The sequence below is a fragment of the Dipodomys merriami genome, unplaced genomic scaffold (assembly GCF_024711535.1).
Source record: "Dipodomys merriami isolate MVZ:Mamm:240054 unplaced genomic scaffold, mDipMer1.0.p SCAF_69, whole genome shotgun sequence".
Taxonomy (NCBI): domain Eukaryota; kingdom Metazoa; phylum Chordata; class Mammalia; order Rodentia; family Heteromyidae; genus Dipodomys; species Dipodomys merriami.
In genome coordinates this window covers 1052472-1064520 of record NW_027206279.1, presented here as the reverse complement: position 1 = coordinate 1064520, position 12049 = coordinate 1052472, and the positions used below count along the sequence as shown (strand labels likewise).

At 46.9% G+C, this 12049-nt stretch overlaps 1 protein-coding gene across 1 annotated transcript in view; it reads left to right on the top strand.

The window, feature by feature from the left end:
- The window catches only part of Ryr3 (ryanodine receptor 3), a 348483-nt gene that overhangs the window by 133954 nt on the left and 202480 nt on the right, over positions 1-12049 (top strand). The window contains exons 7-10 of the mRNA XM_070005709.1: positions 824-923; positions 4333-4426; positions 8197-8271; positions 9463-9619. Of these exons, the coding sequence (XP_069861810.1) occupies positions 824-923; positions 4333-4426; positions 8197-8271; positions 9463-9619 (426 nt within the window). The remainder of the gene's footprint in view (positions 1-823; positions 924-4332; positions 4427-8196; positions 8272-9462; positions 9620-12049) is intronic.

Sequence of the window (12049 nt, the reverse complement as noted above, 5' to 3'; positions counted from 1 at the left end):
AGAAAGGTGGCCAAGGGAAAATGAGCCACTACAAGGTTGGGCAAGAAAAGATGCCTTTACAGAGTGTGCTTGAGAGACAACTAACTTTCCTGTTCTGTGAGCTAATCGTGGTGCCTGAGATGTAACTGTTGGTGGCGTGCTAAAATGCCTCAGGAAATAATACACGCTAGCTCTCGTCACTGGGAATTTATCACCCTGTTTGTCTTTCTGAAGAACAAGACACAGACACACACACACAGACACACACACAGACACACAGACAGACAGACACACAGACACAGACACACCAGCTTTGTGTTGGAGAAAGGCAATTCTGAATGTATTAGTGCACGGGCATTGTGGAGGGTGGCAGCCACCGGAGAGATCTTGCAGCTGAGGATGACCGTGGGCAGGCATCCCTACACAGGGCCTGGCTGGGCTGGGGCTCTCTGACAGGAAGAGGAGGTCCAAGCTGCATGGTTAAGCTTTCCAACAGTTTGTCAACCTCACCGGCAGATTCTACTTTGCCTTTTTCAAACGCTGGAGTCATTCTTCCCGTTTGGGAGTTTATAGTCTACAAAGAATTTCATATTGAATCTGGAGTCTGACTGAGGAGTTGGAGTCCACACGTGTCTGTCAGCCCTGTTGCTGAACACTTCCTCTTCCCAGAATAAAGTGTCCCACTTCGAAGTGGCTTCTGACTGGGGTAGAGGAAGAAGTCTCCCACAGACTATGTAGAAAAGAGTCAGGCAGTTTAACGAAGTCCTTGAAAATGCACGCGAGTTGCTCTGATAGAACTGGACTGGTGGCTTAAAAGGATGTCTCCTTTTTGTTTCTGATGCAGCATCTCTCCATCTCAAACGGCAACATTCAAGTGGATGCCTCCTTTATGCAAACGCTCTGGAACGTACATCCCACCTGCTCGGGAAGCAGTGTGGAAGAAGGTGTGGGTTTTTAATGCCTCTAGCCCTGGGCCTCCCAGGCTGTTTTAAGCTATTTTGACATTTTCTGCAATTTCACAGCTCCCACGTAAACTGCTTGGTGCACAGGTAGCATGATTTTCGCTCACTTCAATGTCTTTATGTGATGGGATACAGGTCATTTTCTGTCCTGACTTCCCAACCTTATTGTTTTTAATCTCTTGGCTCCTTATTAGTTTAGCACAGCAAGCATTCAAGACTTGAGTTTTCATTTTTGTTTACTAGTTATAAGTATACAAACCACATAACTTCCATCTTAGAAGACATAATTTTCTATGGTTTATATTTCTCCCTGTCCCTCATTCTATGCAAGGGAAAATTTTTCTCTGTATCAACAGTGAATTTGTCCATTTGCTTTTTACTTATCTTTATGGAAGTCCACTTAAAAATCATAAAAGAAAGTTTCTCAGTATGTTTTGCTTGGAAATCAGATCATTCAACTTTTCTTTCATATTCTATTTCTTGGAGCCAGGCAGAGTCAGAGCTCCGTGCACATTATGTAATAAACATGCTGGCCTTGCTCACAGATAGGTAATACACTGCTGAGCAGAATAATAAAACGTCAGTGACCTACAGGTTATTGCATTCCGTTCCAGAACTCATAGCAAGCTCAGGCTTTTAAAAATAGTCATATCACACAGGCTTTGACCCTATTTTTCTTCTTGAGCCTTTCATTTCAAACCGGGAATGCCCTTTTGTGCTATGATGTTTGAGACACAGGGAGAATGAGATATGCAAAGGTGACACCTCGGTTTCTGAATCAAACTGAATAATCAAGAAACGACAGAGCCTTCGCTCTTTCTGACAATGTGGGGAAAGCTTTTAAAAGACAGGATTTGTAGCCGGGCGCTGGTGGCTCACGCCTGTAATCCTAGCTACTCAGGAGGCTGAGATCTGAGGATCGCGGTTCAAAGCCAGCCCGGGCAAGAAAGACCATGAGACTCCTATCTCCAATTAACCACCAGAAAACCAGAAGTGGTGCTGTAGCTCAAGTGGTAGAGCGCTCGCCTTGAGCTGAAGAGCTGAGGGACAGCGCCCAGGCCCAGAGTTCAAGCCCCACGACTGACAAAAAAAAAAAAAAAAAGACAGGATTTGTTCACCTTTTCTTGGATGCCAGAGTTAACCCATTACCCTAAATCTGTTCCAAGTTCTGTCTTCTCAATCAAGCATCAGCTCTGGGTTTAGATCTTCCCCTAGAACGTTTTGAATCAATTTCCAAGTAAGAATTTTCATTGTTACTGTAAGAACGAAATTACCTCTCCGTCTCCAGCAGAGCATTGGTGGGGATTAATTAAGGAATATTTGCAAATCATGTCTAAAAAGCCCTCGCTAAAGTGTTGGGGGCCCTGCGGTGCCAAGGCCAACGCAGCGTATCAGGTGCAGAGGTGCAGGCATCTGGGTCTCTGCGGAAAATGCCCCTTCAGCACCCACTGCAGAGAAATCTGTGTCATTGCCCGAAGATTAATGATCTCCATCACGCGGCTGCTTCCTCGGCAGTGGCTCTGGGTGGGTCCACTCAGAACGGTTGGGATGTGCCAGTGTTGAACACGGTGTTGGCTGAAGAAGCCCAAGAGTTAGTAGAGATGAGCTCTAAATGAGTCTCATTCCCCCCATTGAGAGATGAAGTGGTGAACAGGAGCTTGGTCACTGAAGTTTTAGTTTTCAAAGTATATTGGCATCTCACAATTCCCCTGCAATGTATTGTAAATACATTATCTTTATCGCAAATACATATAACTGGACGTTTCACTACAATAAGATATGGGGGGCTGGGAAGGTGGCTCAGTGGTAGAGTGCTTGCCTTGCATGCATGAGGCCCTGGGTTCGATTCCTCAGCACCACATAAGCAGAAAAAGCCAGAAGCAGTGCTGTGGCTCAAGTAGTAGAGCACTAACCTTGAGCTGAAGAGCTGAGGGACAGCGCCCAGGCCCAGAGTTCAGGCCCCACAACTGACAAAAAAAAAAGAAAAGAAGAAAGAAAAGATACAGGACAGTTGAGGAGAGACTTCCAGGTATCTGAGAAAAATCTTTCCTTGCCTAGGTGGGAAAAAAATGAGAGAAGGAATATTAAGATTGTCACCATACAAAGTAGGGCACAAACACCCCCTTGAAGATGTTCCTCCCATCCCCACTCCCACCCCTAGCAACCCAATTACGTGATTTAAAAAACCAACCTGACCCAAACATTCGGCATCATTAGATCTGTAGGTTTCCTGAGCCTGGAGTGGCCTGGAGAAGTTTTGGATTTTTTTTTAACCCACAGAAATAACGATTCCCATTTCCTTGAGCAAAGCAGCTCAGTCTAGGGCCTCTTCCCTGCTACAGTGTTTCTGAATTAATACTCAGAAGTTATCTGAAGAACAATGGGTCATTTTGCCCTTCAGGTTGATTATTTCCTTTCGGCACTGGAACTCTGTGACTATTGAGATTCCCGGCTTGAAAGCTGACTGATGGTTGATAACAGCATCTGTTCCTGTCCTCGGGGATGCTGCGGAGTAATTCTCCTTTCTCCTTGATAGCTATAAGAATACCATCAGATTTAATCTATTTACTAAACAGCCTGAAGAAATCCACAGCTGAGAATCCCTTTCCCAGTGCCTTCTTTCTTTGCATGCTGATGTTCCGTGCACACATAACTTACTTTGATCCCATGCGCATTCTTCTATGACTCTTTATTACCCTCCACTCCTTTTTAGAGCAGTGTCAGTGTGTTTCTTCTGTGTACATGCATGGATCATACTCAACCCCCCTGCCTGCTCCCCGACTGCACCAAACCGTCCCTCTGTTATACTTGTCCTTGTTTTTGTTTTGCTTTGATTTCCAGAATCTAGATTCCCCATATATGAGAAAAAAAATGTGATACCTGTTTTTCTGAGTCTTATTTTGTTTCACAGAATTATCTCCAGCCCCATCTATTTTTCTTCAAATAACATAATTTAAACACCTTCTTTCTTTCACATGACTATAATTTGATTTCGATTTTGCCACAAAGAGTATACAGCAAGATTGTCAGGACTTATCAGGGAATGGGTGTTGACTATATTTATATCTGAAGAAGTGGAAAATCCTTACCTTTCTAATAGCAGCAACTTAATGTTCCTTTTGTTTTTTAATGCTGCCAGCTGGCATGCTATTTTCATCCAGCCTTTGATCTTAGCCTTGCTTACCTCTGAACCCCTATTTTACTTTCAGAGTTAGAATTGTTAGGATTCTCTCACTTTTTTTGCCGGGGGCCTGAATTCTCCGGTTCTATAATTTCCCAAGTGTATCTGTCTTGGCTGTTTTCTGCCTGTAGCTCAGACCTGCATGAATTCACTGTAAACATGGTGTCTAAACTTTTCCCCAGCTTGTGGTAGAGTGTCTTTCTCTTACAGGGTACCTCCTTGGCGGCCATGTGGTGCGATTCTTCCACGGTCGTGATGAGTGTCTGACAATACCGTCTACAGACCAGAACGACGCCCAGCACAGGTGAGCCGTCTCCATCCTGGCGTGACTCAAACTAGAGAGCTTACCTGTGTATTTAGTGGCAGATGCATTCTCTATGCGTTGATCGGTTGAGACTTTCTTTTAGCTATCAGTAGTTTGTAAAATAGGAACAGCAAGAGGGTAGAGTTTGCTCACAGAAAGTGCTGTACGTGCATGAGTATCCACAGGAAACAAACCTCTAAAGCCTTCCGTGCCCTAAATTTTCTTTGGTTGGTTTGGTGATGGAAAAAGTTTTTCTAATGAGATGTGTGTCTGCACAGTTACTCACCGGGTCTCCAGGTTAGCTCTACCCTTCACATCTCATATGCTAAGAAGTGGTTAATGTAGTTTTGTTTATTCTAGCATTAGGCAAAGCAAACACTGTCCAGTGGCCGCCAGATTTATCAGAGGGCGATGCCAGGACATCAGCGGTAGCGCTGAGGTGACCTCTTTCTCAGTGCTCATCAAAAATTCAAAACTGTGAGATGGAGGACAGCCACATCTTAAATTTATACTAAGAAGTCCCTTTGTATTCTGATGATCACAAAAAGAGCAGAGCATAAAATTCTTTTTTAGTAAGTTTTTTATTGTGGGAATACTGTGCAGAGGAGGGGTTACAGTCAGCGCATAATATTCCTAACCCTGTAACTGTAGAAGTCTTACATAGCTAAAAAACAGTCCAATTCATAGTCCAAAGTAGATTGAATTCAGATAACAGTGACCCTGGTCTGGTGACACTGGCTTCTGCTTTTTTGTGTAATGCCTATGGGAACGTTGCCCACTGCATTTCCCCTGCTTCAGCAGGGACCAGGGCTCACCGCATTTCCTCTGCTTCAGCAGGACCAGGGCTCACAGCATTTCCTCTGCTTCTGTGGGGACCAGGGCCCACAGAGCTCAGTCTGGGGACTGTCTAGGCTAGTGGCCTCCCACCCAAGGCCACAGACTAATTTCAGATGTGAGCCTGGAAGCCAGAGCTTGGACTCCACAGTGGGGCTAGTTGTTCATTTGATGTTATGAAGAATCTCAAACAAGGTGCTCAATGCATTATTGTTACACCTATCAGAAGCTATCCTTTGAGTTCTTATAGTCCTTCTTTCAGTGTTGTCTGAGTGCCCCTTTGTGGGAACCAGATTTGACCTACACAGTGTCTAGAGCACACAAAGCACAGATCTGTCAGGTGTCATGATTAACTCACTCCCTGCCTCCTCCATCTTGGGCCCGTGCTTGACAGTTTCCCTGGGGAAGGGAAGTTAACCTGATTTCCCTTAGAATTAAGGATCTCTACCCTAAATATCACCATATAATCTTATTTATTTGTAGAATTCTTCTTTAAAAAATGGAGCTATGAAGGGCTGGGAAGGTGGCTCAGTGGTACAGCGCTTGCCTTGCATGCCTGAGGCCTGGGTTCGATTCTCAGCACCACATACACAGAAAATAAAGTGGCGCCATGGTTCCAGTGGTAGAGGGCTAGCCTTGAGCTGAAGAGCTGAGGGACAGCACCCAGGCCCAGAGTTCAGGCCCCACGACCGGACCCAAAAATAAATAAAAATGGGGCTAGGCAATAGCTCATGTATTGTCTCTCTTCTACCTTTTGCTATATCAAGTGCAAAGTTCCTAGGTAGCCAAAGAATTGATGTTTTGTGATTGTGCATTTTTCAGAGTTATCCACATCTACGATGGAAAATCCTAGAACTTCATTTTTCCTTTCTTCTAATTCCTGTTCATCTGGGGGAAAATGAAATGCTTTCCCCACATACATGTTCCCCTCCGGCACCGATTCACAGGCCTGCCATTAAAAGTAGAACCACATTAGAAAAGGCTGGAGTAGAAGCTGCCCTGTTCAGAGAGGCTTGCCATTTGGTAGGCTTCCTGCTGAATAGGAAAGCAAGGCAAGCATTTAAAAACAGAGGCAGAGAGAAAGAGGTGGGTGCACAGCAGCTCCCAGAATGACTTACGGAGGCGGCACACATGCCCCCACGGGTTCGGGAAAAGGCCAGAACGTCCACATCCGTTCCTCTGAATGAAGCGGATGCCCTGGCATCGTTTGCTAAGTGCAGTGGGCAGTAAGCCTCTTCACGGCCTGCTGTTGTCAGGAAAGTGCTCAGAGCTGGCCAGGACGGTCCAGATCACAGGAATGTGGCAGGTTGAGGGGGACAGGAGGCAGGAGCTTGCGGGGAGAGTCTGGCAGCCACAGAGGCACACAGTGTGCTGAGTCTGTGGAGGAAATCGTTTTCATTCCTCCTAAGCCCCAAGAGTGGCCAGATTTGGTCGACCAAGTCCTGGGAACTCAGGATCAGCTCCCTCACATTCTAGGCTCTGATCCTCAGCTCTGCCTCTGGCTTGTCAAACAATCTGGGATAGGTCATGTAACTTTCTGAAGCCAGGGCTAAGCTGTCAGCCCAGCTTTCAAAAGCACCTCGGCTCACCACCCACTCTGCCTCTCTTCTGGGAACTGTTTTAGAGAACAGGAACAAGCTGTGTGAACCTCAGTAACCTTGTGAGATTAAACAGATCAACCTCCTAGCATATCCGCGTAGGAAGACTGAACTTTTAAGAATCCTTCTGACTTCAGGAGATAAAGGGCCCCCTAGGACCGGCTCACCCACCACCATCTCACCTGTGGCCTGGATGAGTCACTTCAGGGCCACCTGAGGGAGCCTTCCCTTCCTTGCTGGGCTGGGGGGAGACCCCAGTGAAAATCTGCATGGCAGAGTGCATGCAGCACCATTTCCATTCTAGGCTGGCCCAGAGACACTGGGGTGATGGAATTCTGAAACAATGTAGGATTCCCTTCCGTAATAATCACCAAAATGTCTCCATTTAAAACAAGACTTACAAATGTCCTCTACAATTCCATCTTCCAGAAGTAACCAGCATTACTTGTATTCTGCCAGTTGCTTTTTTCCCTCCATACGTATTTCTGAACATCTATATTTAAATAAACTTTGGATAAATTTATAGTTCATAGTAATTTATACGCCTGTGAATATCCTTATGCATCTTACCCTTTGAAAGCCAGTCAGTATTTATAATTATTCAATAAGGGTCTTTCTTAGGCCCATTTTATAGATAAAGCTGAGGTTCAATGGTGCAGGGGCTCACTCACAGTCACTCAGCGACACATCCAATCCAGGCCTGTCTGACTTCTCAGCCCCTATTTGTAGCATTTCCTGGAACTTATCCCCTAAGTGAAAAAATAAGTATCTAGTTCCTTTTCATTGCTATTAAATAGCAACTTTAAAACCTACTTCAACAAGCTCTTCCTAGAGCTCGTGTGATTGGCTGGTAATACAGGCAAGTGTTCTGCGGTGGAGGTAGAACTTCCAATTAGTGAATCGAGAGGAAGAGAGTCTCCTCCCCAAAAGTAACTTTCATTCCTTCTCCTGCTCTCACTGCATTTGATGTTGGTGTAATGTGTGGAGGGGAAGGGGAAAAACAATCCATTTAAATAGGGTTACAGGTGGACCCAGTGCAACAATGAGATGTACAAGACATTGTGTTGAAAAACGCACTTTACAACTTTGGCACAGGGTGGGGGAAGGAGCGGGAGATGGGAAGGGATGGGAAGGGAAACAAAGGAGGAGGCAACAATGCTTGATAAGAAGTGTACTCATTATCATCTTGCCTATGTAATTGTAACCCCTTTGTATGGTATTTTCACAATTTAAAAAAAAAGTGAGATTGGACACTGCCTGCTTGTATTTTGCTGACGTAGAAGAGCGTGTGTAGGGATCTGGTCCTCACCTGGTACTGATTTCCAGCTCTGCTCACAGGAGGTTGTTCTATGAAGCTGGAGGCGCCGGGATGAGAGCCAGGTCTCTGTGGCGAGTGGAGCCCCTTCGGATAAGGTAAAGCAGCGTGCAGGTGTGACCCTCCCCAGAGCGCTCGCTTTCCTAGAACGGCCCGAGCCTCGAGTGCTCAGCTCCTCCAAAGCCCTTGGGACAGAGTTAAGTTCTGAAATTACTGCTTTTTCAGGAATATCTCTCTCTATCTCTGTCTCTCTCTGTCTGTCTGTCTCTCTCTCTCTCTCATTCACATTTGTTAGAAACTAAAGAAAAATGGCTTTGGTACAGCTAAAAGATGAGAAGCTGTACACACCAACAGTTTGAAAGAAATGAGCCCATAGGCTTGAGACATTAACAGGCATGAGACATTTACATTCTCTCTGTTTAAAATCTTATGAAGAATAGGCGTATGCGTCTCGCTCTAGTTCTAGGAGTTAGTCCCTTTCCCCAGAGCCTGAAACAGGAAGGGCTTACAGCCTTTTATTCTTCCTGTAATTTGAATTCACTGGCAGCCCAAAAGTTGAGAGTATCTTTAAAAAAATTAGACATAAGTATCTTATTCCCACTGAAGAGGTAACTTTCCAGCTGCTTGTTATTTTGTGGATAATTCCTCCACTGAATAACTTCGCATTTGCGACAACTTGTGTTAGATGCAAACCTTTTGGTGAAGGCCCAGGGCAAGGCTGGCGTTGAACTCAGGGTCCCTTCTCTCAGTCCTCCTCCTCCGCTTTCCCTGCACTTTACTTTCTCCTCACAACGCCAGCATCTGCTCGCTTGTCACCTTGTTGATCACCCGCCTCTCTCTGCAGGTGCCAGCTGAAGGACTTTTTTGTGTGGGCAGTTGTTTGTTCCGTTTGCTCCTTTCACTGTTTCTCTTGATGATAAGGCTATCTGTGGTAGTGAGATGTTTGAATTCAGAGAATACATTGCCCTGTCAGGAATGAGTTTCCTTCGAAAGGAAAATTGGCCACTCCCTCTGTGATGATGGGCCTCAACAGGCTTAGGTAGAACTAAGGGGAGACGGCAGGTTGAGCCTCCAGGGATGATCGGCTCTCGGCCTGTCCTCGGGATTGTGCTGCTTTGAAAGGAATCCAAGAGGGCACCACGTTGTGATGTAGGCAAGCGTGAAGGCCTAGGCCCAGCCAGGACACTGGTAACTCATTCCACAGGGGGCTGCATCCCCTGGCTGGGGTAGATGTTGAAAATGACTTCTTCCGTATAAATGCCAAATCTCTTGTCTGCTTTATCTGCCAGCTGGAGTGGCAGCAACATCCGGTGGGGCCAGGCCTTCCGGCTCCGGCATCTCACCACAGGCCACTACTTGGCCTTGACCGAGGACCAAGGGCTCCTGCTGCAGGACCGGGGGAAGTCCGACACCAAGTCCACAGCCTTCTGCTTCCGGGCATCCAAGGTAAGATGTGATGAGGTGATCTGGTTCCTGTGTGAGCAGTGAGCTCTCCGACTGCAAGGAAACGACACTTAACAAAGTAAAACTGAGTCAGACCTCTGACAAATGGAGTTCTTGGAGCAATGTATACCTTTTTCCAGTTTTCTTGTTTGTTTTGTGGAGTTTTTTGTTGTTGTTGTTTTGGGGGGCAGTAGTGGAGTTTGAATTCAGGCCTCACGCTTGCTCAGCTGGCACCCTACACTGGAGCCACACCTCCAGCCCAGTTTTTTGCTGGATATCTTAGAGATGGAAGCTTACAGATTCTTCTGCCTGGGCTGGCTTTAGTAGCCATGATGCTACAGATCTTGGCTTCTTGAGCAGCTACAGCTGGTGCCCAGGACCTTGCTCATCCTTTTCCTTGATTATATTTACTCCCCAGCCCTCTTTGTCTGTCTATCCCCAGCCTTCACTGAGAATGGACCCTGTGCTACCAGGGATAGAATGAGGTAATAAGCTTGCTATTTGATGTCTGTATATACAACTATCCTATATATACATCGCAGCGTGTATTTAAAAAAAAACTTGGACTTCTAACATTTATGTTCAGCTAGTTTTGATTCCGCACATGTATCTTAGAGCTGGGTATAGACGCGTGGGCAGAATTGCATGCTGGAGCTAACTTCTGATGGGCATTTGGCCACTCTTCCACACTGTGGTTGCTCTGGGAAAGATCGTCCAAGCATAGCAAGCCCTCTGCACGGGGGCGTGCGGCTTTTCAGAAAACCTGCACGTCTGCGCGGACAGCTCAATACCTTTGGGAGCTTCCTCTCCAGTTTCATTCTTCCTTGCTCTTTTCCAGAAATAGATTTTGGTGTGTATTCTCAGCACTGTTTCAGTGATGGGCTGTGGATGATTCTGTTCACGTGGGGCTAGCTGACAACTGAGTTTTCTGTGACCTCAGAAGAAAACACTTTCGGCTCTGTGTCCTTGGAAGCAGGGCTTGGGTGCTCTGCCCCGCTTCTGTGGTTCTAAGGTCCCTTTAGGCAGAGCAACTCTTTGGTATGTGTTTTTGCCTAAACTGCCCTACATTAGGATTATGCTTTTTCCCAAATTTTATCTCCAACATTCAAAGATGCCCCGTTCCTGCCCGTTTGCGTGCTCTGCCCAAACGCCACCTTCTGTGGACTTCTAGCGAATTGACTGCTTGATTTCACTCTGGTTTGCTGAGTATATCTCCTTTCCATTACTGTCAATATATTTTTTTAGATTTCCAGAAGTGGGATTTTAAATTCAAATGTATGTACAGTTAGCAAATATTTTGGCCTCAGGAAGTATTTCTGAACAATACAACTTGATAAAAGAATCAAAGAAAAAAAACCAACAGTTTTAAGAACCGTTGTAAGATCAGAGACAGGTAGGTCCTGTTCTCCCCTGCACAGGAAGGAAGGGGAGATGGGACCAGAGCCTCAACTCATCTCGGCCACTGGCCTTTCTGGAATGTGGCTCAGCCTTGCTTGGTCCTCAGAGACGTGACCCCCTTGCCGCAGAGAAATCAAGCAGCTCCTGCACGATCCTGTTCCCAGAGGAGCCTCGACTCCCTCCTTGGCTTGGCCTCGTGGAGCGCAGCTCAGCACAGTGCCAAAGCCCGGGGGGAGGAGGCCAGAGAGGCGTGGAGCACCACCAGCCGTGGTGCCGCCAGCTGCTGCCTGTCTCTGTGTGCTTCCGTTTTCAGGCCGGGCAGAGGCAAACAACTGCTGACTCCTGGTCCTTGGGGACCAGGAGGCCAGCGCAGAGCGGAACTGGAGATCACAGCCGCTCCGAGCATCCATGTCCCTGCAATCACTGATCGAGTTTTAAATGACCGAGCCCCAGAGCTTGAAGTCTGAGGCTGGGTCTGGACACTGGCCAGGACCCTGAGTCCTGTTGCTCACTCCTGCCTGCCGCCGTGTTACGCAGCGCGGAACACAGAGGCCGTAGCCTGAGGCAGCACGTGGGGATCTAGACGGTGGTGCAGCAGCTGGGGTCATCTTTGGAAAGGCCACAGGATGGACGGTGGGTTGTGTTGTGAGAATGGAGTCGGGGAGCGGGTGGTGTAGTCACCTGGCCCTCCGGTGGGCAGAGGGGGGCGCCTGGGATTTGGGCTGTGACTCAGTGGTGAACTTTCCACCCTGTCTCTTCTGTCAGGTCACATGAGCCTGAGACTGCTATGACCATGCAGTTGGGACCACAGGACAGTTGCAAATGCTGGTTCACATCCTGAGCAAGCTTTTCCTTACAAGGACAGTGGCAGGAGCCTGAGGGGAGGGCCTGTTCGTTTGTGAGACGGCGTGCAACCGATCTTTGTGGAAAAGCTGGCCACATCTAAGTCTCAGCCAGCCCAGCCCAGGAGGTCTAACTGAGCTGTTTGAGCAAGCTGTGGGCCATGGGAAATAAGTAGGTGAAGGTAGCCAAAGG